Source organism: Aquarana catesbeiana, linkage group LG03, assembly GCF_042186555.1.
Source record: "Aquarana catesbeiana isolate 2022-GZ linkage group LG03, ASM4218655v1, whole genome shotgun sequence".
Classification (NCBI taxonomy): domain Eukaryota; kingdom Metazoa; phylum Chordata; class Amphibia; order Anura; family Ranidae; genus Aquarana; species Aquarana catesbeiana.
The window spans coordinates 558,532,175-558,559,796 of NC_133326.1; the positions used below are offsets into that span (position 1 = coordinate 558,532,175).

The following is a 27,622-nucleotide window of genomic DNA, read 5'->3' on the forward strand; positions in this document are numbered from 1 at the left end:
TCCTCACCCAGCCCACGTATAACAGCCACCACCAGCTAACTGAGCCGTTTTTCTGCTGGATGGTGAAGGGATGATGGGATGTGCGAGCGCAGCAGTGTCCCCGCCCTCAATTACAAAGCAGGCCGGCCGCGGCGCTCCTCCGCCGGCCGGCGGTGTAGGAAAGTGCGGTGGCCTGGAGGCTTCGCTAGGCCGCACTAGGCCGCGGCCGCGGCGGACGATTTAAACGGCCCCACGGACCACCCAGCTCTGACAAACACCTGGGGGGGTAGGTCGGATGGTAAGGAGTTCCCTTACCTCTTCACCAGGCCAGGGACAGCTTCCTCCAGCTTGCTGTGACCCCAAGAATGGCGGCGGCCGCAGCCGTGGTTCGGCAAGGGATCCCCAGAAGATCACGGGCCCGAGAGTTGTAATATAGGCACAGGGAGTAGCAGATGTTGTAGGAGAAGCCTACAGGCAGGTATTCTGACTTTTTTTCAAATTTGTGGCACGGATGGCAGAGGATGGTGTTCAGGATACCCGGAGCTCCTCTCCAACACGTCCGCCGCTGCTCACATCCGGACACGCCCCTTTTTTTTTTTTTTTTTTCAAATTTAGCTGTATATTTTTTGCTATTATCACAATTTACTACCATAAAAAAATTTCTGCTCCTGACGATTGCAGCGATACCACATATGTGTATGTTAGGTGTTGTTCGTACCTGTAGTACAGCCCAGAAATAATGCTGCACATTTTGCTTTTTTTTTAAATTCTGCCTAAAACACACTGACACTGATACTAATACATTTTTTTTTTAAATTCTGCCCAAAATATGCTGACGTGACCTTTGACCCCGACCTTGACCCTAACACTAATCCTGTGTGGCACGCTCCTAGCACAAAGGGAGATATGCGAGCCCATGTAAAAAAAAGCTCACTTCCGTGAAGTGCGACAAACAAACCTTCCCCCCTCACTCGCACTGCCGCGACCGCCCGAGCAGTGCTCTGCACCCCGAGCCCACCCTTTTTTAAAGTCAATTACAGCCTCTGGCTCTAATCATGTGCTTAAAAAGAAAACCATACGTCTGGCGCTCTGCATGTAGATTAGGGGCCGGGCGCATGGATTAGGGGGGCTGTGCCCCTAATGGTGCGGCTGCCACTGTCCAGAACACTAAGTGTCATTTCTGCTTGTTCCTCTACTATCAGACGTTCGGACAGACAGTGTGCATTCGGGGACCAGCACTCACACGGCTATCAAATTTGGAGCAATGGTTGTGTCTGTGCAGCTGTTGCTTCCCAGTTGACATGAATGGGACTGCCTGCATGATGTCCCGTGTATCCCCTTGCGGGCAAACATGGCCCTCATGCTGGTGTACAATTAAAGTGATACTTAACCCACAACCGTAAAATCAGTCTGTATATGCAGTAAAGCATGCTTGTTATACTCACTGTGGAATCTAAGGGGTTAATCCACCGCATTGTGTAAAAAGGCTGCTTGATCCTGTCTTCTTTGATCCTTCCCTTCTTCCACAGCCCCCAATCAATCTCCTGATAGTACAGAGCATTGGGGACACTCTGCACATCCTCAGTTTGGTGTCTATTGCTAAAGCATTTTGAAAAATTATTTATGGGAGGTTGCATGTGATCAGCACAGGGCCAATCAGCATTGTCCAGACAGAGGGTCAGGGGTCCTGCAGCCTCGTAGGACCAGCAGAGGAGAATGAAAGTTCCTCCTACAATCTTTAACCAGGCACTCATAGAAGTCACAAGACTGCTATATACTGCTGATGAGAAAAGATATTTAGCAGTTTATATTTACTAAAATAAATGCATTTCCATGTTCTGTGTACTGTGGTAGACCAGATATAATGGATGCACTAAGTATGCCCGTGTGAATGAGGCCTTATAAAGCAGTAAATCTTACATTCAGCAAACATTCTGTGCAGGTAAATCTCCCAGGTTCATTGATTGTCCACCAGAGAATGTGTGGTGAAAGTTACATCCCTGCTTTATAGGTAGACCCCTAATTGTTTAGGCACAGTGACTGTCCTGCTTCTTTAACTTGTTCAGTTTTGAGAAACTCCAATGTATCTGCGGGATTACGTATATTTTTTCTAATCCTGCAATGTGTCATTGTTGATTCTGCTAATCTTAGCCAGTTTTGAACTTTTGCTTTGTCAATATTTGATCCTCTCATGTTTAAAACTTGAATTATATTGAAGATGTTTCTTTTTTTTTATGTCCATAGGTTGGTGGATGATAGATGTGTGGTTAACCCAGAGGCTGGAGACCTGGCCAATCCACCCAAAAAATTCAGAGGTAAGCTTCATGGCAATTGTTCTCTTTTCTAAGCTTAATGTTCTTGTAAGGGCGGGCTACTTAGTCATACTTAGTGACCCCCCTCTGCAACCAACAGTTAGGAAGGTTTGTGCCTGATTATATCCGGCTGACCCTATGTTCTTATGTTCTGGATTATAGAATCTAAATAAAGTGACCAATGAAAAAAAAAAAATTTGGCTGTAGCAGAGGTTGAGATGAAGAATGACCAGTGTCAAGCAAGCGTCAAGCAAGGTGATGAGATATTATGTCAGGTGTGAGAGCTTACCTGTAGTTGGTGGTCAAGCCTCTGGTCAGTGTCGGGAGAACCACCAGCTGGCCTTTAGAATAAAAATGGACAATAGGAATTGGGGTTGAGGATTATTTCAAAGGTCAAACCAGCTATAATTCACTCAATCAAGATGTTGGTCAGCAGAGAAGACTGCACAATGGAGATCCAAACTAAACTCTTAAATAGGTCACCAAACTCAGAAATCTGATGCCCTTTTTAAAGTGCTTCTACAGGCTGAAGGTTTTTAAACTTCATACATTCTATGCATGACGGTAAAAAAAACTTCAGTAAGCACCTCCCCCTCCATCGCCCCCCCCCCCCCATCAATACTTACTTGCGCAATCCAGCGATGTGCATGAGAGTGGCTGCTCTCCTGGGTCTCTGCCTTCTGATTGGCTGAGAGACAGCAGCAGGAGCCATTGGTTCTGTCAATCACAGCTCACAGCCAGTGAGGAGGGAGCAGGGAACACACAGAGCAGGGCTCAGAAGTGAGCAATCATGAGTGCCCCCGGAAAAAATGGAGAAAGGGTCCCCCAGGGTTTTTTTTAGGCATGATATTAATATAATAATGATGACTATATTCATATAATTGATATAGAATATGCCAAAGATGACCTTGTCTTTAAACTCTGACACTAATGCCCCGTACACACGGTCAGATTTTCCGACGGAAAATGTGTGATAGGACCTTGTTGTCGGAAATTCTGACCGTGTGTAGACTTCATCACACATTTTCCATCGGAATTTCTGACACACAAAGTTTGAGAGCTTGCTATAAAATTTTCCGACAACAAAATCCGTTGTCGGAATTTCCGATCGTGTGTACACAAATCTGACGCACAAAGTGCTATGCATGCTCAGAATAAATAAAGAGATGAAAGCTATTGGCTACTGCCCCGTTTAGAGTCCCGGCATACGTGTTTTACGTCACCGCGTTTAGAACGATTGGATTTTCCGACAACTTTGTGTGACCGTGTGTATGCAAGACAAGTTTGAGCCAACATCCGTCAGAAAAAATCCTAGGATTTTGTTGTCGGAATGTCCGATCAATGTCCGACCGTGTGTATAGGGCATAACAGTGATAAGAAATAGAGTTGAAAGTGTGAAATATAGTCACAGTGAGCTAGTGAAGAATGTGAAAATGGTTAAAAAACGAAACGAAAAATACTAAAAAGGCATGAGTGCCCCCGTAGCAAGCAGCTTGCTATGGGGGCACTCAGAGAAGAGGAGGGGCCAGGAGTGCCGGCGGGGGACCTGAGAAGAGGAGGATCTGGGCTGCTCTGTGCAAAACCACTGCACAGAGCAGGTAAGTATAACATGTTTGTTATTTAAAAAATAAAAAAAATACTTTTAATATCACTTTAACCACTTCAGCCTCAAAAGGATTTACCCCCTTCCTGACCAGGCCATTTTTTGTGATACGGCACTGCGTTATTTTAACTGACAATTGCGCGGTCGTGCGACGCGGTACCCAAATAAAATTTATGTCCCTTTTTTCCCACAAATAAGCTTTATTTTGGTGGTATTTGATCACTTCTGCAGTATATATTTTTTTTGCTATAAACAAAAAGAGAGTGACAATTTTGAAAAAAAAAACTATATTTTTAACTTTCTGCTATAAACATTTCCAAAAAAAAAATTAAAAAAAAGAAGTTTATTCATCAGTTTAGGCCGATATGTATTCTGCTACATATTTTTAGTAAAAAACCCCAATAAGCATATATTGATTGGTTTACGCAAAAGTTATAGCATCTACAAAATAGGGGAAAGATTTATGGCATTTTATATTATTATTATTTTTTTTTTTTACTAGTAATGGCGGTGATCAGCGATTTTTAGTGGGACTGTGACATTGCGGCAGACAGATCAGACGCCTAGCTTACAATTTTGACACTTTTTTGGGAACCAGTGACATTATTACAGTGATCAGTGCTAAAAATATGCACTGAAATTGTACCAATGACACTGGCAGAGAAGGGGTTAACATCAGGGGCGATCAAATGGTTAAATGTGTTCCCTCAGTGTGTTTCTAACTGTGTAGGGGATGGGCTGCCTCGGACAACACACAGATCCATCTTCCTGTATAGCAGGAAGACAAGATCCTGTGTCATCCCCTGTCAGAATGGAGATCTGCCTTGTTTACACAGGCAGAACCCCCTTCTGTCTCTGCGGGGAACGATTACGGTGGCCACCGGACCCACTGATTGGCTCCCCTGTTGGCAAATCGGCACACGTGCCCACAAAACCCTGTGCACGAACCAAGGTACACCTACGGCAATTCCCGCAGCCGAGCAAACCTGCCGCAGTATATCTGTGGAGGCTGGTCAGCAAGAGATTAAAGATGCAATTTGGGTTTAGCTCTAAAGCCACTCGAGGGTATGGGGGTTAAGTGGCAACTGTTGGAACCACTTATTGCACATTGATTTTCCAGCCTATTAACTGAGAACAGAATCAGAAGTACGAAAATGCATACTGCTTCTTCCTATTGGCTTAGTCATAGGAGCTATAGAAGGAGTTGCCAGAATGATCTAGGACAACTAGATATTTAAAGTGATGCTAAACACACTCTGTTTAATATATATTATGCCTTCTATTTCTATTTGTGGATGATGGGCGGCACTGTAATTGTTTTAATAAAAGAAAACAAAAAACATCCAAGTACCTTTTTCCTAATTGATATAAAGCTGTCACATGACCCAGATCTTTCCCAGTCTGTCTGCAGGGAAACAAATACAGGAGGAGCTTCTAGTCTTCTGCTGCTGGTCACATGTTCAAAATAAAAAAACAGCCTTTGGAATACAGAGTTAAAAAAAAAATAATATCAAGAAACTGTTTTAAATCGGCATACAAATAAATATTTGAAATTAAATCTTTATTATTTTGTGGAAATAACATGGTGTGGGCAGATTTCTGCCAGTCACAGGCTGTGTCACGCCCCTCCAGCTTGTGTCTTAGAATAACAGGGAGGTGAAGCCTCCATTAATCTACATGCAATATCCCACCCCCATGTACGACTGTCATCCTACTTTGTCCTGCGACATCAGTCCTACATCAGTCCTACTTCAGTCCTACATCCATCCGACTTGAATGAACAGGATAAGATTTTGCTCCTACTTTGAGATAGTCTGGCTTGTCCTTTGATCAATCGAAACAATCCCAGTGTGACATAACTCACCATGTTGGATGTCACAAGTCGGATGGTTAAGATGAGGATTCAACATTGATCTGACTTCAGTGATAGTGAATGGGCTAAAAATGGACCAAAGTCAGACCAAAGTAGTGCAGGAACCTTTTCTAAAGTCAGACCAACTTGAGTCAGACCACTTAAGACGGCTCTCATAGGGAACATTGATTTGTACTCGTCATGCGACGTGCTCCCAAAGTCGGAGCGTATGTTGCACCAGTGTGAACCGGGCCTTAGACTCAAGTTTTACTGGGAATGAACAACTCCCTTTATACATGTTTTATTGCACTGAAATGTTTTCTAAATATCATTCTTACATTTTTTTCCTCTGTATCAATGAGACCCAATATTGGATATTTTTGTTATTGCTTATTTTCCTTGCCTGGTACTATATTAATTACTGGGAACCTGCTCTAGAATATGCCATCTGTATTCTATAGTCATTTATCATTTGTCATGATTCATACAGTCTCATTATATACTGTATCTCTTACAGCAGAGGTCAAAATGTCAAGCCCTGAGCTACTACCTAGGTCTTAAGAGTTGCTTGCCACCATTCGCCCCACCCAACCCCTACCCTGCCCTGCCCCTAATCATGTCCATAAATTATCGCATGAAATGACATTGTTAAATGTTTTATGCAGATTTAAGTTATAAAAAATAAATATTAAAGCGGAGTTCCACACAAAAATGGAACTTCCGCTTTTCGGAACCCTCCCCCCCTCCGGTGTCACATTTGGCACCTTTCAGGGAGGAGGGGGGTGCAGATACCTGTCTAAGACAGGTATTTGCACCCACTTCCGGCATAGACTCCCATGGGAGTCTACGCCTCTTCCCGTCCCCACCGCGCTGTCTCCTGGGAACACACAGCTCCCAGGAGAGAGCGGGGACCCCTTGGGACGCGCAGCGCGACTCGCGCATGCGCAGTAGGGAACCAGGAAGTGAAGCCGCAACGCTTCACTTCCTGATTCCCTCACCTAGGATGGCGGCGGCAGCTGCCGAGAACCGAGCGGGTTCTCGGCGTCCCCTGCCGACATCGCTGGACCCTGGGACAGGTAAGTGGCCATGTATTAAAAGTCAGCAGCTGCAGTATTTGTAGCTGCTGGCTTTTAATATTTTTTTTTTTGGCAGTGTGGGTGAACCCCTGCTTTAACTGCTTCAGATCCGCTTTGCCGGGAGGCCATCAATAGATGTCCTCCCCATTGAAGGCTCGCCACGCCCCCCGAAGGGCGCGCGCGCTGTAATCACCGGATCCCGGCCCCTTACCACGTGATCCACTGTCAGCCAATGACAGCTGATCACGTGATGTAAGCAGAAGTAATCTTTTTTTTTTTCTTCTCATGCTGACAGCGTGAGGAGAAAAAAAGCCGATCGCCGGCTTCTATTTGAAGGGACATCGGTCCCGAAGAGGAAGAGGCGAAGTCGCCTCATATGTGCCCACCAGTACCGCCTGCCAGTGCCACCTGCCAGTGTCACGAATCAATGCCCACAATGCCATGAATCAGGGCCTACAGTACGTAAGTGCCAGCAATCAGTGCCCACACTTGCCACCTATCAATGCCCACCAGTGGTGCCAGTCAGTGCCACTTAGCAGTGCTGCCTATCAGTGTCACCTACCAGTGCTGATCAGTGCCCATCACTGCCACCCATCAGTGCCCATCAGTGCCAGCTATCAGTGCCACCTATTAGTGCCCTTCAGTGCCGCCCATCATTGCCACCTCTTAGTGCACTGATCAGTGCCCATCAGTGCCACCTTATCAGTGCCGCCCTATCAGTGTCCATCAGTGCAGCCTATGAAGTCAATGAAGGAGAAAAATTACCTGTTTGCAAAATGTATTAACAAAATATAAAACGGTTTTGTATTTTTTTTTTTTTTTTTTTTTAGAAAATCGTTTTTTTCAATTTTTTTAACAAAAAATAAAAACCCAGATTTGATCAAATATCACCAAAAGAAAGCTCTATTTGTGGAAAAAAAAATGATAAAAATTTCATTTGGATACAGTGTCGCGCAATTGTCATTCAAAGAGTGATGGCGCTAAAGCTGAAAATTGGTCTGGGCAGGAGGGGGGTTTAGGTGCCCTGTAAGCAAGTGGTTAACAACAACAACTTTATCAGTGCCCATCAGTGCAGCCTCATCAGTGCCCATCAATGCAGCCTATCAGTGCCCATCAGTGCATCATATTAATCAGTGCAGCATAACAATGCCCATCAGTGCCGCCTCATCCATGCCACCTCATCAGTACCCATCAGTGCAGCCTTTTTCAGTGCCAGCTTATCAGTGCCCATCAATGCAGCCACATGAGTACCCATCAGTGCAGCCTATTAGTAAACACCCGACCTTGGTGTGAAACATGTAAGCTGATACCCGTAGTTCAATTTGTATCCGGCACTTGAATAAAGAAATTGCATAGGAGTGCGGCCGTCCATCCTTCTTTTCTTCTAAGTATCTGTTCGCACCCTCCACGTAGGCTTTTTGGAGCATCAGGGAAAGAGCATACATGTAATTTTTACTCTGTCTTCCCCCTAACTGTGGGCTTGTTCTTGCTGGCCCAGGAATTCTCAGACCCCTAGAAGCCAGGACCTCTCACCCCATCCCCCCACCCTTTCCAGGGGGGGTTTCTACTCACTGGGCTGCCTTAGAGCGATGTACATATATGCACCCTATTAGTGCCACCCCAGCCTCATCAGTGCCCACCAATGCAGCCTATCAGTGCCCATCAGTGCAGCCTTATCGGTGTCCATCAATGCAGCCTCATTAGTGCCCATCAGTGCAGCCCATCAGAGCAGCCTGTCAGTGCCCATGAATGCAGCCTCATCAGTGCCCATAAATGCAGCCTATCAGTGCCCATCAGTGCATCATATTAATCAGTGCAGCATAACAATGCCCATCAGTGCCGCCTCATCCATGCCACCTCATCAGTACCCATCAGTGCAGCCTTATCTGTGCCAGCTTATCAGTGCCCATCAATGCAGCCACATGAGTACCCATCAGTGCAGCCTATTAGTAAGCACCCGACCTTGTTGTGAAACATGTAAGCTGATACCTGTAGTTCAATTTCTATCTGGCACTTAAATAAAGAAATTGCATAGGAGTGCGACCGTCCATCCTTCTTTTCTTCTAAGTATCTGTTTGCATACAGGGCTCGCACCCTCCACGTATGCTTTTTGGAGCAGCAGGGAAAGAGCATACATGTAATTTTTACTCTGTCTTCCCCTAACTGCGGGCTTGTTCTGGCTGGCCCAGGAATTCTCAGACCCCTAGAAGCCAGGACCTCTCGCCCCCCCCCCCCCCCCCCTTTCCAAGGGGGGTTTCTACTCACCGGGCTGCCTTAGAGCAATGTACATATATGCAGCCTATTAGTGCCGCCCCATAAGTGCCCATCAATGCAGTCTATTAGTGCCCTTCAGTGCAGCTTCATCAGTTCCCTTCAATGCAGCCTCATCAGTGCCCATCAGTGCAGCCTATCAGTGCCCATCAGTGCAGCCTTCTCAGTGCCCATCAATGCAGCCTCATTAGTGCTCATCAGTGCAGCCCATCAACGCAGTCTATCAGTGCCCATCAGCGCAGCCTGTCAGTGCCCATCAGCGCAGCCTGTCAGTGCCCATGAATGCAGCCTCATTAGTGCCCATGAATGCAGCCTATCTCTGCACAGGGATCACAGGAAGGAGAGCCGACCAGGTCAAAGAGAGGATCTCCCTCTGTGACACAGCTTGTATCTGAAACGCCGGCTGCAGTCAAACAAAGTCACGCCTCTTGGACCAGCTCCTATGATAGACAACACACTACTTCAATTTTCTTGGCATTGGACTTGTGAGTCGGTCCAGGAGGCGGGATTTTGTTTGACAGTGGCTGGCGTTTCAGATACAAGCTGTGTCAGAGAAGGAGTTCCCCTCTTTGTGTGATCCAGCCAGCTTTCCTCCCCTCTCCCTTCCCAACAGTTTCCTGGCCAATCGCTGGGAGGAGAATCGTCTCTCTTTCAACCATGCCTGCCAGCGGCTGATATTATGTTTTAAGGTACTAGTTTACCATTACTAGATTTATATCTTCTTTAAACTCTTCTGCTATAAATGTATCAATAAATTAGCAGGGAAAGAGGCTTATAATTTTATGAAAAAGTTTTTTCATCTATGCAGACAGAAATGCTGGCAACAGTCAAATCTTTCCGCGAAGCCGCTGGGCAGTCAGCAGCCCAGGGTCCTGACCCAGAGCAGCTTGCCCCTAGAGAAGGCACATCCTCCCAGGAAAGCCTCTCCAGAGGGGGGCCTAGTGCTCTCCTCCCGCCCTCACAGTCACTGCCTCTAGCTAAGGTAGAGGAGGATGGGGGGACAACAGAAAGCCAGGTCAGGTCAAACCACAGCTCAGATGGGGAGGTGGATCCAGACCAGCTAAGGGAGACACAGGAGGATGCTAGATTAAAGAGAATATATAAAACACAAAGCGCTGTGATGCTAAATAGCTGATAATTACACATAAAACCAAGTGAGGCTGCTATCAAAAGAGAGTGTTTTCAGAGTCACTTAAAAAGAATAAATAATGATATTTGAAGCGCTTCACAATGTGCATAAAAATGAATATATATGAATAAATATAAATAAATAAATATAAATACTCAAATAAATCCAGCGGTGAGTAAAAATTCCTAAAAAATCCAGCAATCAAAATAGTGTAAAATTATAAAAAATTAGTGCCACCAAATGTGTAAAAAAATCCACATAAAAAATCAACATAAAAATAAATATATAGGGATGTATTCAGAAGGTTCAATTATACAAGTGTAGAATCCGATTGGTATAAAGATTTGATCCAGTCCCACTAGCAAAGCTGTTTAAAAACACTTGCTTAATTAAGGTGCTCATTGACATTTATAGTAACAATGTTTCTTTTGCTTCTGTTCACAACCAATGTGAGAATCATAAACAGATCTCATTTAACAGGCAGATAAGAGAAAAAAACAATCATTGTGCAATAGTTAGGATACCAAAATACACAGGCAAACTTCAATCCACTCACGTGTGCCTTATAATGATAAGGCATATGCAGGTTTTACTATAGCAGTCAGCCGCCTTACACAGGAGCAGATTCACTGCAGTACACTGTGTGATACTGCTGATCTGCACAGAGCTTCCTTGGCTCCTCCCACGCGTTGCACCACAGTCACGTGACTTTTTCAAGGAGCTATGTGAATAAAATCATTAAAACCTATGCACATTTCTTGACACCAGTGGCAGGATTATGTAACTGGAACAGGGTGGTTACCCAATTTAAAATCTCCCAGTCATGAACATGTACATGAACAATCAACATTTACTTTGACACATCCCATCGGGATTGGGATAAGGTGTAAGTGCTACCTGTGTGAATATAAATGCCGGGGAATGTTCCTGACACTCATTAGAACTAAAGAAGCGGTTTGGATAAGCTATGAATCATTTTCAACATTACAGAACAAGTCCAGTTAAATGTGACTACCACTAGCTATTATTTTATGAGTTTATAGTGCTCTATGTTTTTGAACTATAGGACTAATATCTTTATATTCACATCCCGCAAGAATCATGTTTTTTTTTTTAAACATTTTTATTCTTGTTTACTCATAAACCTATAGATAGTTTATAAGTCATTTCCATTTTATGCATTTATTTCATATTTTATACTCCTTGTTTTGTACACCTTGTTTTTAAATGCAGCCCCAATAAATGAGGAGCATGTTTTTAATCCCTGAAACATGTTGGATGTTTTATTCTTTGTTATTCTGCCTGTGAATGAAAATAATATTATTTTGGACATAAGAACAGTGGTATTACACTTTGATTACTTTCTTAAAGCGGAGTTCCACACAAAAATGGAACTTCCGCTTTTCGGAACCCTCCCCCCCTCCGGTGTCACATTTGGCACCTTTCAGGGGGGAGGGGGGTGCAGATACCTGTCTAAGACAGGTATTTGCACCCACTTCTGGCATAGACTCCCATGGGAGTCTACGCCTCTTCCCGTCCCCACCGCGCTGTCTGCTGGGAACACACAGCTCCCAGCAGAGAGCGGGGACCACTTGGGACGCGCAGCGCGACTCGCGCATGCGCAGTAGGGAACCGGGAAGTGAAGCCGCAACGCTTCACTTCCTGATTCCCTCACCTAGGATGGCGGCGGCAGCTGCCGAGAACCGTGCGGGTTCTCGGCGTCCCCTGCCGACATCGCTGGACCCCGGGACAGGTAAGTGGCCATGTATTAAAAGTCAGCAGCTGCAGTATTTGTAGCTGCTGGCTTTTAATATTTTTTTTTTTTGGCGGTGTGGGTGAACCCCCGCTTTAAGTATGGATTTTTATTCCTGTATGTGTCCCTGCAAGTAAGATTCACTTTCTTTCCAATTGCGTTGGGACTGAAAAGGCAAAATCTAAAAATTTAAGTTGTTGCCAGGAATAGAGGGGAACCTTTACATTGGGAATACTTGTCGTGGTGGAAGGATTTCACTTAACCTTGGACTGATTGGGGTTGATTTACAAAAACTGGTGCACTCAGAATATGGTGCAGCTGTGCATGGTAGCCAATCAGCTTCTAACTTCAGCTTGTTAAGGTTTGGTGGTATTATGTTGCACTTACCTGCAAACGAAGTCCCGCTGGTGGCTGCATCCATCTTCGCCCCTCCTTCCGGGGCCACGGACTCCGGCTCTGTGACTGGCCGGAGCCATGTGACGTCACTCCTGAGCCGTCAGTCACGACACTTGCGAGTGAAGAAACGGCACGGAGGGCATCATCGGCGCAGTGTACAGCAAATATCTCCTAAACACCTCACGTTTAGGAGATATTTCCACTGCCTATAGGTAAGCCTTATTCTAGGCTTACCTATAGGTAAAAGTCACAATCAGAGGTTTACAACCACTTTAACTCTTCTTTACTCAAATCAAAGTGAATAAAATAGTTTTGGCTTTAGATATACTTTAAGCCCCCGTTCACACCTATGTGAATTAGATGCGGCTTACACCGCATCCAATTTGCAGGACATTTTAAAATACATTCATATGAATGCATCTGGTTCCCATATGTGCGTTGCATTCGCACTGCACATTGCACAAAAAACGTGTGCATTTTCTGGGCATTGCGGTGGGAATTACAAGCCCATTATCTTATATGGGAACGCATCTGATTCGCAGATGTATTGTGTTCTGAACATGGATTTTCTCCTTCTCCTCACTACACTCCCCCCTCCCTGCTCACTGATCCGCAGCTACAACGCAGAGGAACCTCTGAACAACTGATTTTTATCTTCCCAGTGAAACCTGAGCTTCAATTCGCACCACACATGTGTGAACCCAGGCTAAGTGTTGTGTAAACGGTTTATTATTGGCATTTTTTTTATGCCTAGCATAAATAAAATTTGTGTGGCTCCCTGGGCACAGAAAAATGCCAAATGCCACAAGCTTTACACAAGGCTTAAAACTTGCCTTTAATAGTCCATGTGCATGAACCAATAAAGAACCCAGAGTGGGCAAAGTACATGTTCTCCAAAAAAGTGTATTTGCAGAAAATAAAATCTGATAGCAGGACAATGTTTGGAGAAGATTTTGTTGTTTTTAATTGCCATGGAAATGAGAAAAACTTTACATACACTTTGACCGGTTTTGTTGGTTTTGAATTTCTCAGCAACACACACCTGTCAGACCCCACACAGGGAGAATGTGACATTAAATGAAAACATAAGATTCCTGCTCCAAGCGGTCTTCTCACCTTCACTGACTGTGGGTGCTGACTCTGCAGGATCTGTTCTTCTGAAAAGAATATGCTAAGTGCGCTTACAATCCAATGGCTGAAAAATGTAAGTGAATGGTGACAAAGTAGATAATTAAATCAATCTAAAGTGAATATATCAATTACCAATAATATTGTGAATAAATAAATATAAAAAATGTGACAAACACAAATATGAGTTCAGTGATCTTATACCAAAAAAATCAAGTCCATAGTAACTGAAATCATTCCAAAATTAATAAGTGACTGATAAAAAATTAACAGATATAAATAGTGAAAGTGAATTAGGCCCATTCATAGAGAGTTCAATGAAGATACACCAATCAGATGGGAAGGGATCACATATCCACAGTTCGTTTAAACACAGCCCATGTAGATGGAAAAGGAGGGGAGAAAAAGTATGAAGAAGAATCCCAGCCACCAGTGACTTCAGGGGATGGACCCTTATGGACCCTTACCGGACACGGTGGACCTCCTAAGTAGCAAGGTCTTGTGAGCGTGCAGATACAGCCCTCTGCAGGGACAGGTGGATGGCGGCGTCTGAATCCTCGTTCCGACCGGAGGCAATTCCAGCGTGTCAGTCTCGAGGGAGGCACTCGAGGCGATGATCGGCTGTCCTCACACAGGCCGGATTGGGTGGTGTATGGGGAGATCGCTCAGTCTATACAAACACAGTCCACTTCGGTGTCCCGGATCGTCCTGAGCTCCCCCTCCCTGGCTGGGCCAGTCCTTGTCTACTCGTCCGATCTCCTTCCCTCCGTGTACAATCAATGACAGCCGCCTCTTCAGAACCTTGGGCCAAGGCTGACGTCTGCTCCGGATTCCTTTCTAGGGGTATGCGGAGTACCCGTAGAAAGGAATCCGGAGCAGATGTCGGCCTTGGCCCGAGGTTCCGGAGAGGCGGCTGTCACTGATCGTACACGGAGAGAAGGAGATCGGACGAGTAGACAAGGACTGGCCCAGCCAGGGAGGGGGATCTCAGGAGCCATGATGTGTGCAGAGCCCGGGGATGTGTCCGGGTCATGACACTGCACAGCCGGTGACGATCCGGGACACCGAAGTGGACTGTGTTTGTATAGACTGAGTGATCTCCCCATACACCACCCAATCCGGCCTGTGTGAGGACAGCCGATCATCACCTCGAGTGCCTCCCTCGAGACTGACATGCTGGATTTGCCTCCGGTCGGAACGAGGATTCAGCTGTCCTTGCAGAGGGCTGTATCTGCACGCTCACAAGACCTTGCTACTTTGGAGGTCCATCGTGTCCGGTAAGGGTCCATCCTTATTGCCCCCTGAAGTCACCAGTGGCTGGGATCCTTCTTCATACTTTTTCTCCCCTCCTTTTCCATCTACATGGGCTGTGTTTAAATGAACTGTGGATATGTGATCCCTTCCCATCTGATTGGTGTATCTTCATTAAACTCTCTATGAATGGACCTAATTCACTTTCACTATTTATATCTGTTAATTTTTTATCAGTCACTTATTAATTTTGGAAAGATTTCAGTTACTATGGACTTGATTTTTTTTGGTATAACTGAACTCATATTTGTGTTTGTCACATTTTTTATATCTATTTATTCACAATATTATTGGTAATTGATATATACACTTTAGATTGATTTAGATTGATTTAATTATCTACTTTGTCACCATTCACTTACATTTTTCAGCCATTGGATTGTAAGCGCACTTAGCATATTCTTTTCAGTTTATTACACCGATATTAGTGTTTTTCTGTTGCAGCTGCAATCTAAGGTGTTCTGTTAGCTCTTTAGCACAGTTTCTTTTTTCCTTTAAGGATCTGTTCTTCCCTGGTGTACTAAATTCACATGGAAAAGGTCACACGCATGCCACATCCTTGTTTATTGTCTTCAAAAAAGCTTTATTCAAAGAGAGAAAAAAAAAGTGAAGCGCTGACCCTCTTAAATGTTAAAAATGAAAAATAAATGAATAAAATTAAATAATATTAATAGTGACCACTTACATAAATATAAGTGCAAAGTAAGATGCTCAGTCTCTCCAATAATTATTTTTTTTTTAGATAATCTTTATTTGAGTTTCATAAATGGTAAGCTTACATAAAACAGAGAAAAGGAGCCCAAAAGGGCAGTAAATCATGAATCTAAGTAACTTGAAATTGGCAACCGAAGCTTACTGGTACATTCAAATGTGTAAATTATGTAATTATTTCACTTTATTCCCCAAAGAACACTGGGGATTTTGCCCGAAAATTATTGTACCAAACATGAGCTAGGAGCCCGTGTGTAAAGCCAAGAAGGGAGGGGGGAGGAAGAGAAAGTCACGAACAATAAAATAAAACTAAAACAATCAGCACCATAACTGAGTGCAGAAGTGAAAATATTCCATTGATCTTTAGCAAATCCGATAGGAACTTTTCCCGACCGAAAAATAAAGAACATGCTCTCAATCTTTTGCTGGCTGGAATTCCACCAGCAAAAGACCGATGGAGCATACACACGGTCGCATTTTCCGACAAAAAGCTCTCATCGGAGTTTTGCTGGCGGAATTTCCGATCGTGTGTACGCGGCATTAGAAAGGGATATATATATATATATATATATATATATATATATATATGAATATATACACACACAGCGGGGCAAAAAAGTATTTAGTCAGCCACCAATTGTGCAAGTTCTCCCACTTAAAAAGATGAGAGAGGCCTGTAATTGTCATCATAGGTATACCTCAACTATGAGAGACAAAATGTGGAAACAAATCCAGACAATCACATTGTCTGATTTTTGAAAGAATGTATTTGCAAATTATGGTGGAAAATAAGTATTTTGTCAATGTCAAAAGTTCATCTCAATACTTTGTTATATATCCTTTGTTGGCAATGACAGAGGTCAAACGTTTTCTGTAAGTCTTCACAAGGTTGTCACACACTCTTGCTGGTATGTTGGCCCATTCCTCCATGCAGATCTCCTCTAGAGCAGTGATGTTTTGGGGCTGTCGCTGGGCAACACGGACTTTCAACTCCCTCCAAAGGTTTTCTATGGGGTTGAGATCTGGAGACTGGCTAGGCCACTCCAGGACCTTGAAATGCTTCTTACGAAGCCACTCCTTCGTTGCCCGGGTGGTGTGTTTGGGATCATTGTCATGCTGAAAGACGCAGCCACGTTTCATCTTCAATGCCCTTGCTGAACGGAGGAGGTTTGCACTCAAAATCTCACGATACATGGCCCCATTCATTCTTTATTGTACACGGATCAGTCGTCCTGTTCCCTTTGCAGAGAAACAGCCCCAAAGCATGATGTTGCCATCCCCATGCTTCACAGTAGGTATGGTGTTCTTTGGTTTCAACTCAGCATTCTCTCTCCTCCAAACACGACGAGTTGTGTTTCTACCAAACAGTTCTACTTTGGTTTCATCTGACCATATGACATTCTCCCAATCCTCTTCTGGATCATCCAAATGCTCTCTAGCAAACCTCAGACGGGCCCAGACATGTACTGGCTTAAAGTGGATGTAAACCCAATGCCATCCTTTCTAAACTACTGCCATAGGGGTTATCTATAAGGATATACATGCCTCCTGCATGTATCCTTACATGTCAAATGTCTCCCCTCTCTCTGTTATTAGACCCGAAAAACTGCATATTCTGTGGGTGGGTCTGTTGTCTGGAGCTCGGTGGGTGGAGTCGTGATGTCAGTAGACTCCCCGCCCACTTCTACAATTCCCTTGTCAATATGCATTTTCTCTGTGTATTTCTAACACTGAACTTCTGCTGAACTTCTGCTATGATCTCTAACATCCAGTGAAAAGACAAGAAAGTAACCACATGACTTCAGTATGCCAAATCATGGTGAGGTGTGGAACAGCCAATCCTTGCAAAGCTGCTGAAGAAAGGAGTGGGGGAGGGAATTTAAAAATACTGCATGTCTCTTAGGCTAATGCACGAGATGTAAATCACCTGTCACTCACAGCAAGGGGGAGTATTTGACCAAGTTTTTCTCAGTTTGTCAAGAATTATCTCACTGAACAATAAAAGGGGATTGCTCAGAGATGGATTAACTCTGTGTGGCAAGACTGGGCTCAAAATGATAGCAAATCTTATACTCTACACTACAGTATGATATAAATAAAAAAAAAAAAAAATTTCGGCTTTACATCCACTTTAAGCAGGGGGATACGTCTGGCACTGCAGGATCTGAGTCCCTGTTGGCGTAGTGTGTTACTGATGGTAGCCTTTGTTACGTTGGTCCCAGCTCTCTGCAGGTCATTCACTAGGTCCCCCCATGTGGTTCTGGGATTTTTGCTCACCGTTCTTGTGATCATTTTGACCCCACGGGGTGAGATCTTGCGTGGAGCCCCAGATCGAGGGAGATTATCAGTGGTCTTGTATGTCTTCCATTTTCTAATTATTGCTCCCACAGTTGATTTCTTCACACCATGCTGCTTGCCCATTGCAGATTCAGTCTTCCCAGCCTGGTGCAGGTCTACAATTTTTTTTCTGGTGTTCTTCGACAGCTCCTTGGTCTTTACCATAGTGGAGTTTGGAGCGTGACAGTTTGAGGTTGTGGACAGGTGTCTTTTATACTGATAACAAGTTCAAACAGGTGCCAATAATACAGGTAATAAGTGGAGGACAGAGGAGCCTCTTAACCTCCCTGGCGGTATGATTATTTCGGATTTTAGGTGCTGAAAGCGGTACAATTATTTTGCATAGAAATTTGGCGTTTTATATTGTAGGGCTGTAATCCTTAACAATAACACACTTAAATCTGTCCAAACAAGAGTCTAGTAGATATCCCGGGTATGATGAAGTTTGAAACACAAAAACATAAATTATAATATAATAAATAAATATAAATAATTAAAAAAAAAAGATATAATAATAATAAAATAAATTTCCCCACGATTCACTATCGCTCAATTCTGCAAGTGTTCTAATTTACTATCGCTGTTTTCTAGCTGGTCTAAAGCCACTTTTGACATAAAGGGACACTTTTTGGTTGCTATGGACAATCTCCAATTTCCAGGCAGAAAGAACAGTATATATCATATAAAACTGCATGCAGGGCATGGGCCAAAGCACTGGGGACAAAAGGGATGTGAAATAATTTCATACAGTACTGTAATCTGTAATATTACAGTACTGTATGTGTTATGATTTTTAAATTTTTTGAATTTGCCGCCAGGCTCCGCCCCCGTGCGTTGCGCCGCTCGCAGGGAACGGAGCCTGGCACGGAGAGGCTTCGGAGACAGAGCCCACGGACACTGCGGGGACATTGCAGGATCCTGGGGACAAGGTAAGTAACGCCGCACCAGGATCCTGCAATGTAATCCCGAGTGTGGCTGGGGGTTACCGCTAATGGGACTGAAATTTAACCCCGAGCTACACTCGGGATTACCGTCAGGGAGCTTAAAGAAGAAGATACAGGTCTGTGAGAGCCAGAAATCTTGCTTGTTTGTAGGTGACCAAATACTTATTTTCCACCATAATTTGCAAATAAATTCTTTCAAAAATCAGACAATGTGATTGTCTGGATTTGTTTCCACATTTTGTCTCTCATAGGTGATGACAAATAAGTGGGAGAACTTGCACAATTGGTGGCTGACTAAATACTTTTTTGCCCCACTGTATGTAGATGTCTGTAAGTATGCATTTGTCTAATACTTCGAGGTATCTGACCCAAAAGGTCAAACAGATATACCTATTCAAAAAGGGGTGCCATTATCAATTAACTCATTAAAGGAAAAATATAGGAGATTCAAGAGACTGCACCCATGGGTTCCAGACCTCTCTAAACTGAGAATCGTTTTTGTTGACTGAAGATACCAGCCCTTCCATGGACATGATAGGCAGAGTTCACTTCTGCAACCCATTCCTGTATTGTTGGAATTACTGCAGATTTCCTGGGTATATCTGGGTATCAAAGCTCTACCAGCCATCAATAAAAATCTAAATATTTCCTTTTTAATGGGTATGATTGAACCCAGGATCAGAGATAGAAGGGCAACCTCCGGGGTCTCTGGCCTGATCTTACCCATTATCTACTGACTTAGGCAGAATATGGCAGACCAGTATGGTTTTATTGCCGGGCAAGACCACCACATGTGTAGATGTGTACCACTAGGACCACCACATCTCCAGCATTGGTCTGGTAAGACCAGGTTGATTTTATTTAATAGGGCCAGACAGCGATACCATCTAGATATGATTTTATAGTTTCTCTCTTGTGAACTGGAGGCCAAGGTTGATTTAAATGTAAGAAAAAAGACTTTATCCCATTCCTCAGGAGCCAATTCATGGCATCATTCTTGCTCCCAGTCTCGGATATAGAAAGGGCGATGAGGGAATGCGTGAGATAAAAGAATTCTATAAATTTTAGAGAGGGTATGTGTACATTTTTGATCAGAAAGACACAGCCCCTCAATCTTAGTCAGATCCCTATAAAGCTGCTCCTTGCCCAAACCATCATAAAGATGACGTAATTGGAAATATTGACGCCAATCTCCTCGTCTAACGCAAGAAATAAAGCTAAGCTCACTTAGGGGTTTCAGATCCTTCGGGGTGAGTGCATGTTGAATAGGAGATGGGCATGGTGGTTGCCAATACAGAAAGCCCTTATCTGATGTTGCGGGTAAAAACCCTGGATTACCCAGAATCGGGGTAAGAGGCTCCGGGCGCTAATATATATTATAAGTAGTGGAATCCAAATCAGAACTATTTGAAAGATTGAAAGAAACCTAGAGAGGATATTCAGCTTAAAGAGGGATATCCGTCACAGCCAGGAATGACACATTGATGATCATGACTTAAGGCGCTGCTGCATGGTATTCAGGAGAGGGCAAGTAATTTAACTTGTACAGTTTTTTATGTTGTGAAGGTATTTGGACTCCTAAGTATTTGATAGAGTGCTGCGCCCTCTGAAATGGAAATGTATCTGCAATAGAGTCTTGGGTGACTGTAGGAAGTGATATATCTAAGCAATATGATTTGGCAGCATTCATTTTAAAATTGCTTAAGATGGCAAATAATTCCAATTCCTTTAATAATGAAGGGAAGGCTACTAGTGGTTTGGTAATATGAAGCAGGAGATCATACGCAAATAAGCTAATCTTATATTGCTTACCAACAATGTCCACGCCTTGTATTGAATTGCTGGAAAGCAGAGCTACTGCCAAATGTTCCATTGATAGTATGTACGAAAGCGGGGAGAGGGGACAACCTTGACAAGTCCCATTAGATATATGGACCGGGTCTGAAAGTACACCATTTACTCTAATACTAGCTGTAGGAGAGGAATAGAGAGCCATTATTTTATGAATAAAGTCCGCAGATAAGCCAATTTGCTCCAATGTTGCTTTCAGTAATGCCCAATCTAAATGTTCAAAAGCAAAAGTGAAAGAAGACACAAAGGATCTTTCTTGATTGACAATAAGAGATAAGCAATATTATTTTAATAATATTTGCCCGTGCTAAACGAGTAGGGACAAAACCAACCTGCTCATGACTTATAATAGATGGAATAACCGACTGAAGTCTATCCGCAAATAGTTTGGCATATATTTTAAGGTCGACAATAATTAAAGAAATTGGGCGATAACTTGGGCATCCAGCTGGGTCTTTGTGATCTTTAGGAATAAGAGTAATATGCGCCTCCTCCAGTTGGCGAGAAAAAGCGCACACGTCAGAGATTGAATTGAAGGTGATGTCCATGATGGGAGCTAAAATGTCTTAAATTGTTTATAAAAAGCACTTGAAAAACCATCTGGTCCCGGGCTCATTCATCATTTTCAGAATTTCCTCAGTAGTAAATGGTGTATTTAATGAAAAGGCAGCAGACTGATCTAATCTAGGCAGGGCCGTGGTCGACATGCATTCTGAAAGCTTTTCATGTCCTAACGCATTAATGGAGTTTGTGAGGGGATTGGAGATGTTATATAGAGTCTTTTAATACTCATGAAACATCAAAGCAATCTCCATGGATGATTTCACCAACCCCCTCTTGGGACATCGAAGTTTGGGAATATATGTATGTCCTATTTTTGTACGTATAGAGTTAGCTAATGATCACCCAATCTTATTACCAAACTCATAGCTAGTTCTACTTGCGCAGTCCTTATGTTGATAGTACATCTGGTCTAACAGCTGAAGAAGATCCTTGCGTTTACTTTCTAATTGTATGAAAAGGTTAGCCGCAAGGGTACATTTATGGGCAAGCTCTAACGTGTGAACTTCCTGTATAAGCCGTGTGATATCCAAAGAGCGTTCTTTTTTCAGACGGGCACCCTCTGAAATAAGGGCCCTCCTATTGACATAATGGCTCTCATTTAAATGGTTGCGCTGTTGTTTCGTGCATATGACCTAATTCAAATTGAGAAACTGTGCGCCTAATTGCTGCGCAGGTCTGTTTATCTTTTAAGAGGGTTTCATTCAGTTGTTATTGGTTTTGTATAATATGGTAACATGACCGAAAAAAGTGTATAAAATATATACTATATATACAGATATATATAAAATCACTGTATCTGCCAGCTACTGGCAGAAAAAAAACCCCACCAACTCAATTTCAATTTCCGGCGAAAAAAAAAAAACCCCAAAAAAAAAAAAATAAATAAAGGAGAGAAAAAGACTAAAAGCCACATTATTAACAGTGTTAGCAGTAATCTAGAAAATGAATAATCCAGGTTATTTTCTGTTCATCTGTATAACCCAATCAATTAATACTCAGACTTGTCTGTAGCTAATACTATATGATCTTCAGCTCCTGAGTCGTCGAGTACAACCGCCTTTACGATGGTCTTGGGGACTTTCCAGACGTGGAGCATGCAGGTTGCCAAGTTTCACATGCTGGTGGTGTTGGAAAAATCAGTATCGGGGGGTCTGGCCATGGCTTTAGTTCAATCATAGGTAGCCCAAGATTTTTGATAAATATTTGCTAGGGTGCGTAAAACAAAGGAGTGGACATTTTTCCTTGTCTGCAGATGGAACGGAAAGCCCCATCTATACACAAGCTTGGCATTTTGAAGTGCTTTGGTAAGCTGACGGAGGGCTCTTCGCTTAGCCAGAGTCCGTTTAGTTTTTGATATAAAATAATTTGGGCACCATCAAAGTCTATTTTGCACTTTTCCCGGGCTTTATTGAGTACGGCTTCCTTCTGTTTAAAGAAATTCACCCGACATATAACATCACAGGGAAACGTAGCAGACGGATTGGGAAATGCAGGAATCCGATGTATACGATCTATGTCAATCAAGCCTGCTGCCGATTAGCCTATTAGAGCATTAAAGATACTGGTTACCGTAGGCAATACATCTTCTACTTTTATTGGCTCCTGACATGAATGTTATTTAGTCGATGTCGGTCTTATAAGTCATCAACATAAGACCACAGAGCTTGAATCTGGGCACGATGTTTAGAAATGACTGTCTGATGATGTTCTTGTACAGACACGATAGGTGTAACAATGTTTTCCACCTCCTCCAAATGTTAGTGAAAGCTTTGGATGCTAGATCGAAGGTCCGCCATTTCCCTTTTATGGCTATCTTCCACTTTCCTGAAACATATCTTCCATGTCCCTCTTAGTTGGTAAAAAAATATATTTTTCTAAAATATGTGGTATCTCGCCTCTCTCATTGTCACTGCCCGAGACTGGTAAGTGACCCCCGTGACCACGACCATTATCTCTCTCACAATCTACAGATTGAATTGGTGATGGTGATAAAGCCTCGGACTCTGCCTGCGATGTCGCCATCTTGGCCCCATTGCGAGACTGCCGGTGTGGCTGGGACTTGAAGATTTTTTAAAGAAAGCACCAATATCAGTCATGTTGATGCTATGATCTAGTGCCCATTGTCTTTCCCTTACTTGACTTACTCATAACAAATGTATGAGTTGACAAAGTGATTGCAATTTATCCTTTGTCCTTTACTGTACACCTGTACTTCTCCTATACACCTCCTAAATCACTAAAGCAGCAATATAAACAAAGAACAAAAAAAAATTACCAAGGCAAAGCAATGTAGTGCAAGGCTAAGTACAGTAGTACAGTGGTAAACTGTAATAGACAGCAGATTTTGGACATTCAGATACTCACTGCTCTGAATGAGCCTGTTGCAGTTACCGCCAGGCCCTGAGCCAGAGCCAGAACCAGAGGTGTGCTGTGCTGAGGATCAAGTAAAATGTAGACCAGCTAGATAATGGCAGGGTTGACGGAGCACACATGTATTGGAAACATTGATGAAGGAATTGCAGATAACAGGTTAGAGGTCACTGAGGAGTCACTAAGAAATCACTAAGAGCTGAACTGTGGCAAGCTATGTCACGTTTGTTCGTTCTGGTTTAGGCATGCAGTTCGCCAGCTAATTGTCACTGAATGTCATCTGTACCTCACACAGTTTAGGCAGGGATGCGATCCTCTTGCTGATAGTTTAGAGGACTTTAGAGATAGCAGGCAGACAGGCAGAAAGGCATGCAGGCACGGAGGGGGCCAGGAATGCAATCAATTCGCTGGAAGGTCAGTCTCACAATCAGTCTCCTACAGTCTCCTACACTGACCGCAGCAGGCAGAGACCTGAGAGGCCAATGACTAGCAGGTGATCCGACGGCTTGCTGCCAGCCTCTAACCTCTAGCCATCAAGCCACAGCAATACAGGGCACGGAGCCAGAGCCAGGAGATCCGACCCCCAGATAAGACCGCCGATGCTACATGTGGGAATGCCAACAAGCCAAAGGTAGGAGCGAAGGCAGGTGTAGCTGACCCAGCTATTCGTTCATTCCGGATTGATTTGCTATGATATATAGGCAGGAGTAGGAGCCGAAGCTCACAGAGACGGCGTCCTCACACAGCCATCAACAAGCTCCTCCTTGTATAACTCACTTTTTTTAAAATATTAAAATTAAAACTCAAATTTAAATGTGCACTTTCTCCAGTGCACCTGGGTAAACCACTTAGTACATTCGGGGTATGGGTTCCCTTAAAAGATCATCTGCATGTTTACAGCGGCTTGGTCTCAAGAGATATCATAAGAAACTTCCTGTTGCAGCATGATGACGTCAATAACTCCGCCCAACGCGTTTTCCCTTGACTTCTTCAAGGAGGAAAAAGGCTTTATTGTAATATGAATACATTCACAAGACCAAGAGGAGAAGGAGCAGAGTTTGGTGGAGAGCTATGTGTTTATCTCTGCAGTACATCCACATTTCTCCATATTTTGCCATTTTAAAATTGCCAGACAGTAAAATACCTGTTGATATGCCAGAAATCCAGTTAACTTCTGAGTTCCTGTACAAAGCAGACAACCCTGCCTTTGCTGCACTGAAATGCTTAGTGTTTTTCCGCTCAAAATTTTAGTCTTGCACATCACAAGTCTATTCTCCTCCAAAAACGTTATTGAAGCAAGTGATTAGGGTAGTTTACCTTGCTGGCTTCCCCTGATGTGTTTTGCCCTGCACTGGGGCTTAGTTATACAGTCTCTACAACTCAGTAGAGGAAGAATGCATCAGTAGGAGCCAGCAAGTGGAGAGTTCTTACTGCTTTCTTCAGTAAATTTTTTTTTGAGAAGCAATGTCTTTGCAGAGTCTGGTCTTACAAGTTTTTACAACACACGTATGGTGTAAGGAGATGAAACTCAGAGTAAGATAGACACCCACAGCTAGAGTTACATGACCCAAATGTGGACAGTACAGTAAAGTCACAGGATGGTGATATACAGTTTTTTCAGTAGAGGAGCGAAGTTCTCCCCCACTGAGCTACAGAAAAACCAGAAATGGGCTTTTAAAAATCTGCACTTGGTGTATGGTGTAAAGGGCCGCAACTAGGGTTACCTCTGTAACCATTTAGCAATGATGCTAAAGCTGGCCATAAATTCAGCCAGTTCAGCAGTAACTGGCCCAATTTTCGATCTATGTATTGACAGGCTGGTTGTACTGAAGCCACTCTATAGGTTTTTTTGTTCCATCACTATAGCCACAAGCAGTGATCATTGTATTCTGATGGCTGGGAAACCTCCTGCTGTCAGAGTACAGTTGCTCCGTGGGAGGGATTCCTCCATCGACATTGACTGTGTTGAAGGAAAGAAAATTGCATAATGTATGGCCTGCCTAAAGCCATCCATAGACAGTTTAAATCTCGGCCAGTTCAGCAGGGACCAGCCGAGATTCGAACTATGTATGAGCAGATTGAATGCACCCAAGTTGATCGATCAGTCAACTTGGGTACAACCAGCCTGTTTGATATTACATGCGATTATTGCTAGTGACTATTGTAGCCACTAGCAATATTCATTGTGTTCTCCCCATAATCACTGTGTTCTCCCCACCCCCTCACGGGAGAACACAATGGCTTCACCAGAGAGATTCCCCCATCAACACTGACTGGGTTGATGGGGGAATCGAGCCATATTCTTTTCTTCACCCCGTTGTTGTAGGAAAGAAAAACGTGCCGCTGCAATCCTTGCTGTGAAATAAAATTGTGGAATAGCAAATAAGTAAAAAAAGGCAGATGTCCATCAAAAATGTCTTTTAGGTAGAAGTTGCAATAACTAATGATAAATGGGTAAACTACACTGTTGTCTTTAGTACCTTTCTGTGGCTTATTTTTTTAGAGTAATTGTTGGGGGGCGTGTTTCTGCACGCAAGTCTACATGGTACGAGGCTGTTGAAAATTGGTTTTGCAGCCGGCATCTCACATCACATTTCTTTCTGAACACCTGGAGTTTGTTGTGGAAGGTTCCAGATATTCCTTTGTAATCAGTCGAAATAGGTAGATGTTTTTTTCAGGTTTCATTCTGTAATTTTTCTGAAAATAGCTTCAAATAGCTGTTCCTGCACGTTTCAATTTCAAATCACATGTCTTTTATTACGACTGTATATTCGACTGACATATGTCGTGGGAAAGTTTAAACAAAGTTCACGTTCAAAAAGTAGAGATTCCCCATCTAACTAAAATAGTCACTTATAAATCCTTAATTACTGCCCTTTTCTAAAACAATAACACACCCTAACAAAATACAAAACGTTAGACCCCTTTCACACTGAGGCGTTTTTCAGGCGCTTTTGGGCTAAAAATAGCGCCTGTAAAGCACCTGAAATGCGGCTCCCCTGCAGTCTCGGTTTGAAAGACTGCAGGGGAGTGCTTAACGCTGGCAGCACGTTAAAAAAACTCCTGCAAGCAGCATCTTTAGAGCGGTGAAGGAGCAGTGTATACACCGCTCCTAAATCACTCCTGCCCATTGAAATGAATGGGCAGTGCCAGGTCGTTTTAACACTTTTTCGGCTGCTAGTGGGGGTTAAAAGCGCCCTACTAGTGGCCGAAAACCTCTGCAAAAATTACGGTAAAGTGCAGCTAAAAATAGCGGCACTTTACCGCCGATGCCCAGGTGTGAAAGCAGCCTTAGGATCGGTTCACACTGCCGCGACTTGGGATCCAACTTGTGAAACACCAAGTCGTGTGACATGTGAAATCCTATGTTAGTCAATGAGAGCTGTCTTAATTAGCACTTTTTCTGAAGTCGCTCCGACTTTAGAAAAGGTTCCTGTACTACTTCAAGGTGACTTCTATCTGATTTGTGCCCATAGACTTTAATGGAAGTCGCCTCCAAGTCGGATCCTCATCTATATTGATGTTATTTGGATTTGACATTACAGGAAGATTAACCAGGCATTCCCTGAAAGTTGCTTCAAAGTCGCTTCAAAGTCTCTTCAGAGTTGCATCAAGTAGTACTCAAGTCGCCAGCAAATCGCCATGAAGTCACCTGGTGAAGTGGCACCGTAAGACCCCTTTCATACTGGGGCCATGGCCGCATAAGCGCAAAAGTGCTGCTCATTTTAGCAGCGCTTTAGTACTGTTTAAGCGGTGCTTTTCGGCCGCTAGCGGGGTGCTTTTAACCCCAAAGAAGAAGCACTTTTTAGGCGCCTTGGGAGCGCTGCCTATTCATTCCAATGGGCGGGGCGTTTTGGGAGCGCTAAATACAGTGCTCCCAAACAGCCCCAAAAATGCTGCTTGCGGGACTTTTCGGAACGTCCTGAAAGCACACCGCCCCAGTGTGAAAAGTCACACTTGAATGAATGGGGAGCGGTTTTCAGGTGCTTAGCAGAGGTTATTTCCAGCTAAGGCGTCTGGAAACCACCTCAGTGT

The 27,622-nt window shown here is 43.5% G+C and overlaps 1 protein-coding gene across 4 annotated transcripts in view; it reads left to right on the top strand.

The window, feature by feature from the left end:
* Nucleotides 1-27,622, top strand: part of ITPR2 (inositol 1,4,5-trisphosphate receptor type 2) — a 518,259-nt gene that overhangs the window by 75,414 nt on the left and 415,223 nt on the right. For all 4 annotated transcript variants that reach the window (XM_073621752.1, XM_073621753.1, XM_073621755.1 and 1 more), the window contains exon 2: nucleotides 2,224-2,294. In XM_073621752.1, the coding sequence (XP_073477853.1) occupies nucleotides 2,224-2,294 (71 nt within the window). The remainder of the gene's footprint in view (nucleotides 1-2,223; nucleotides 2,295-27,622) is intronic.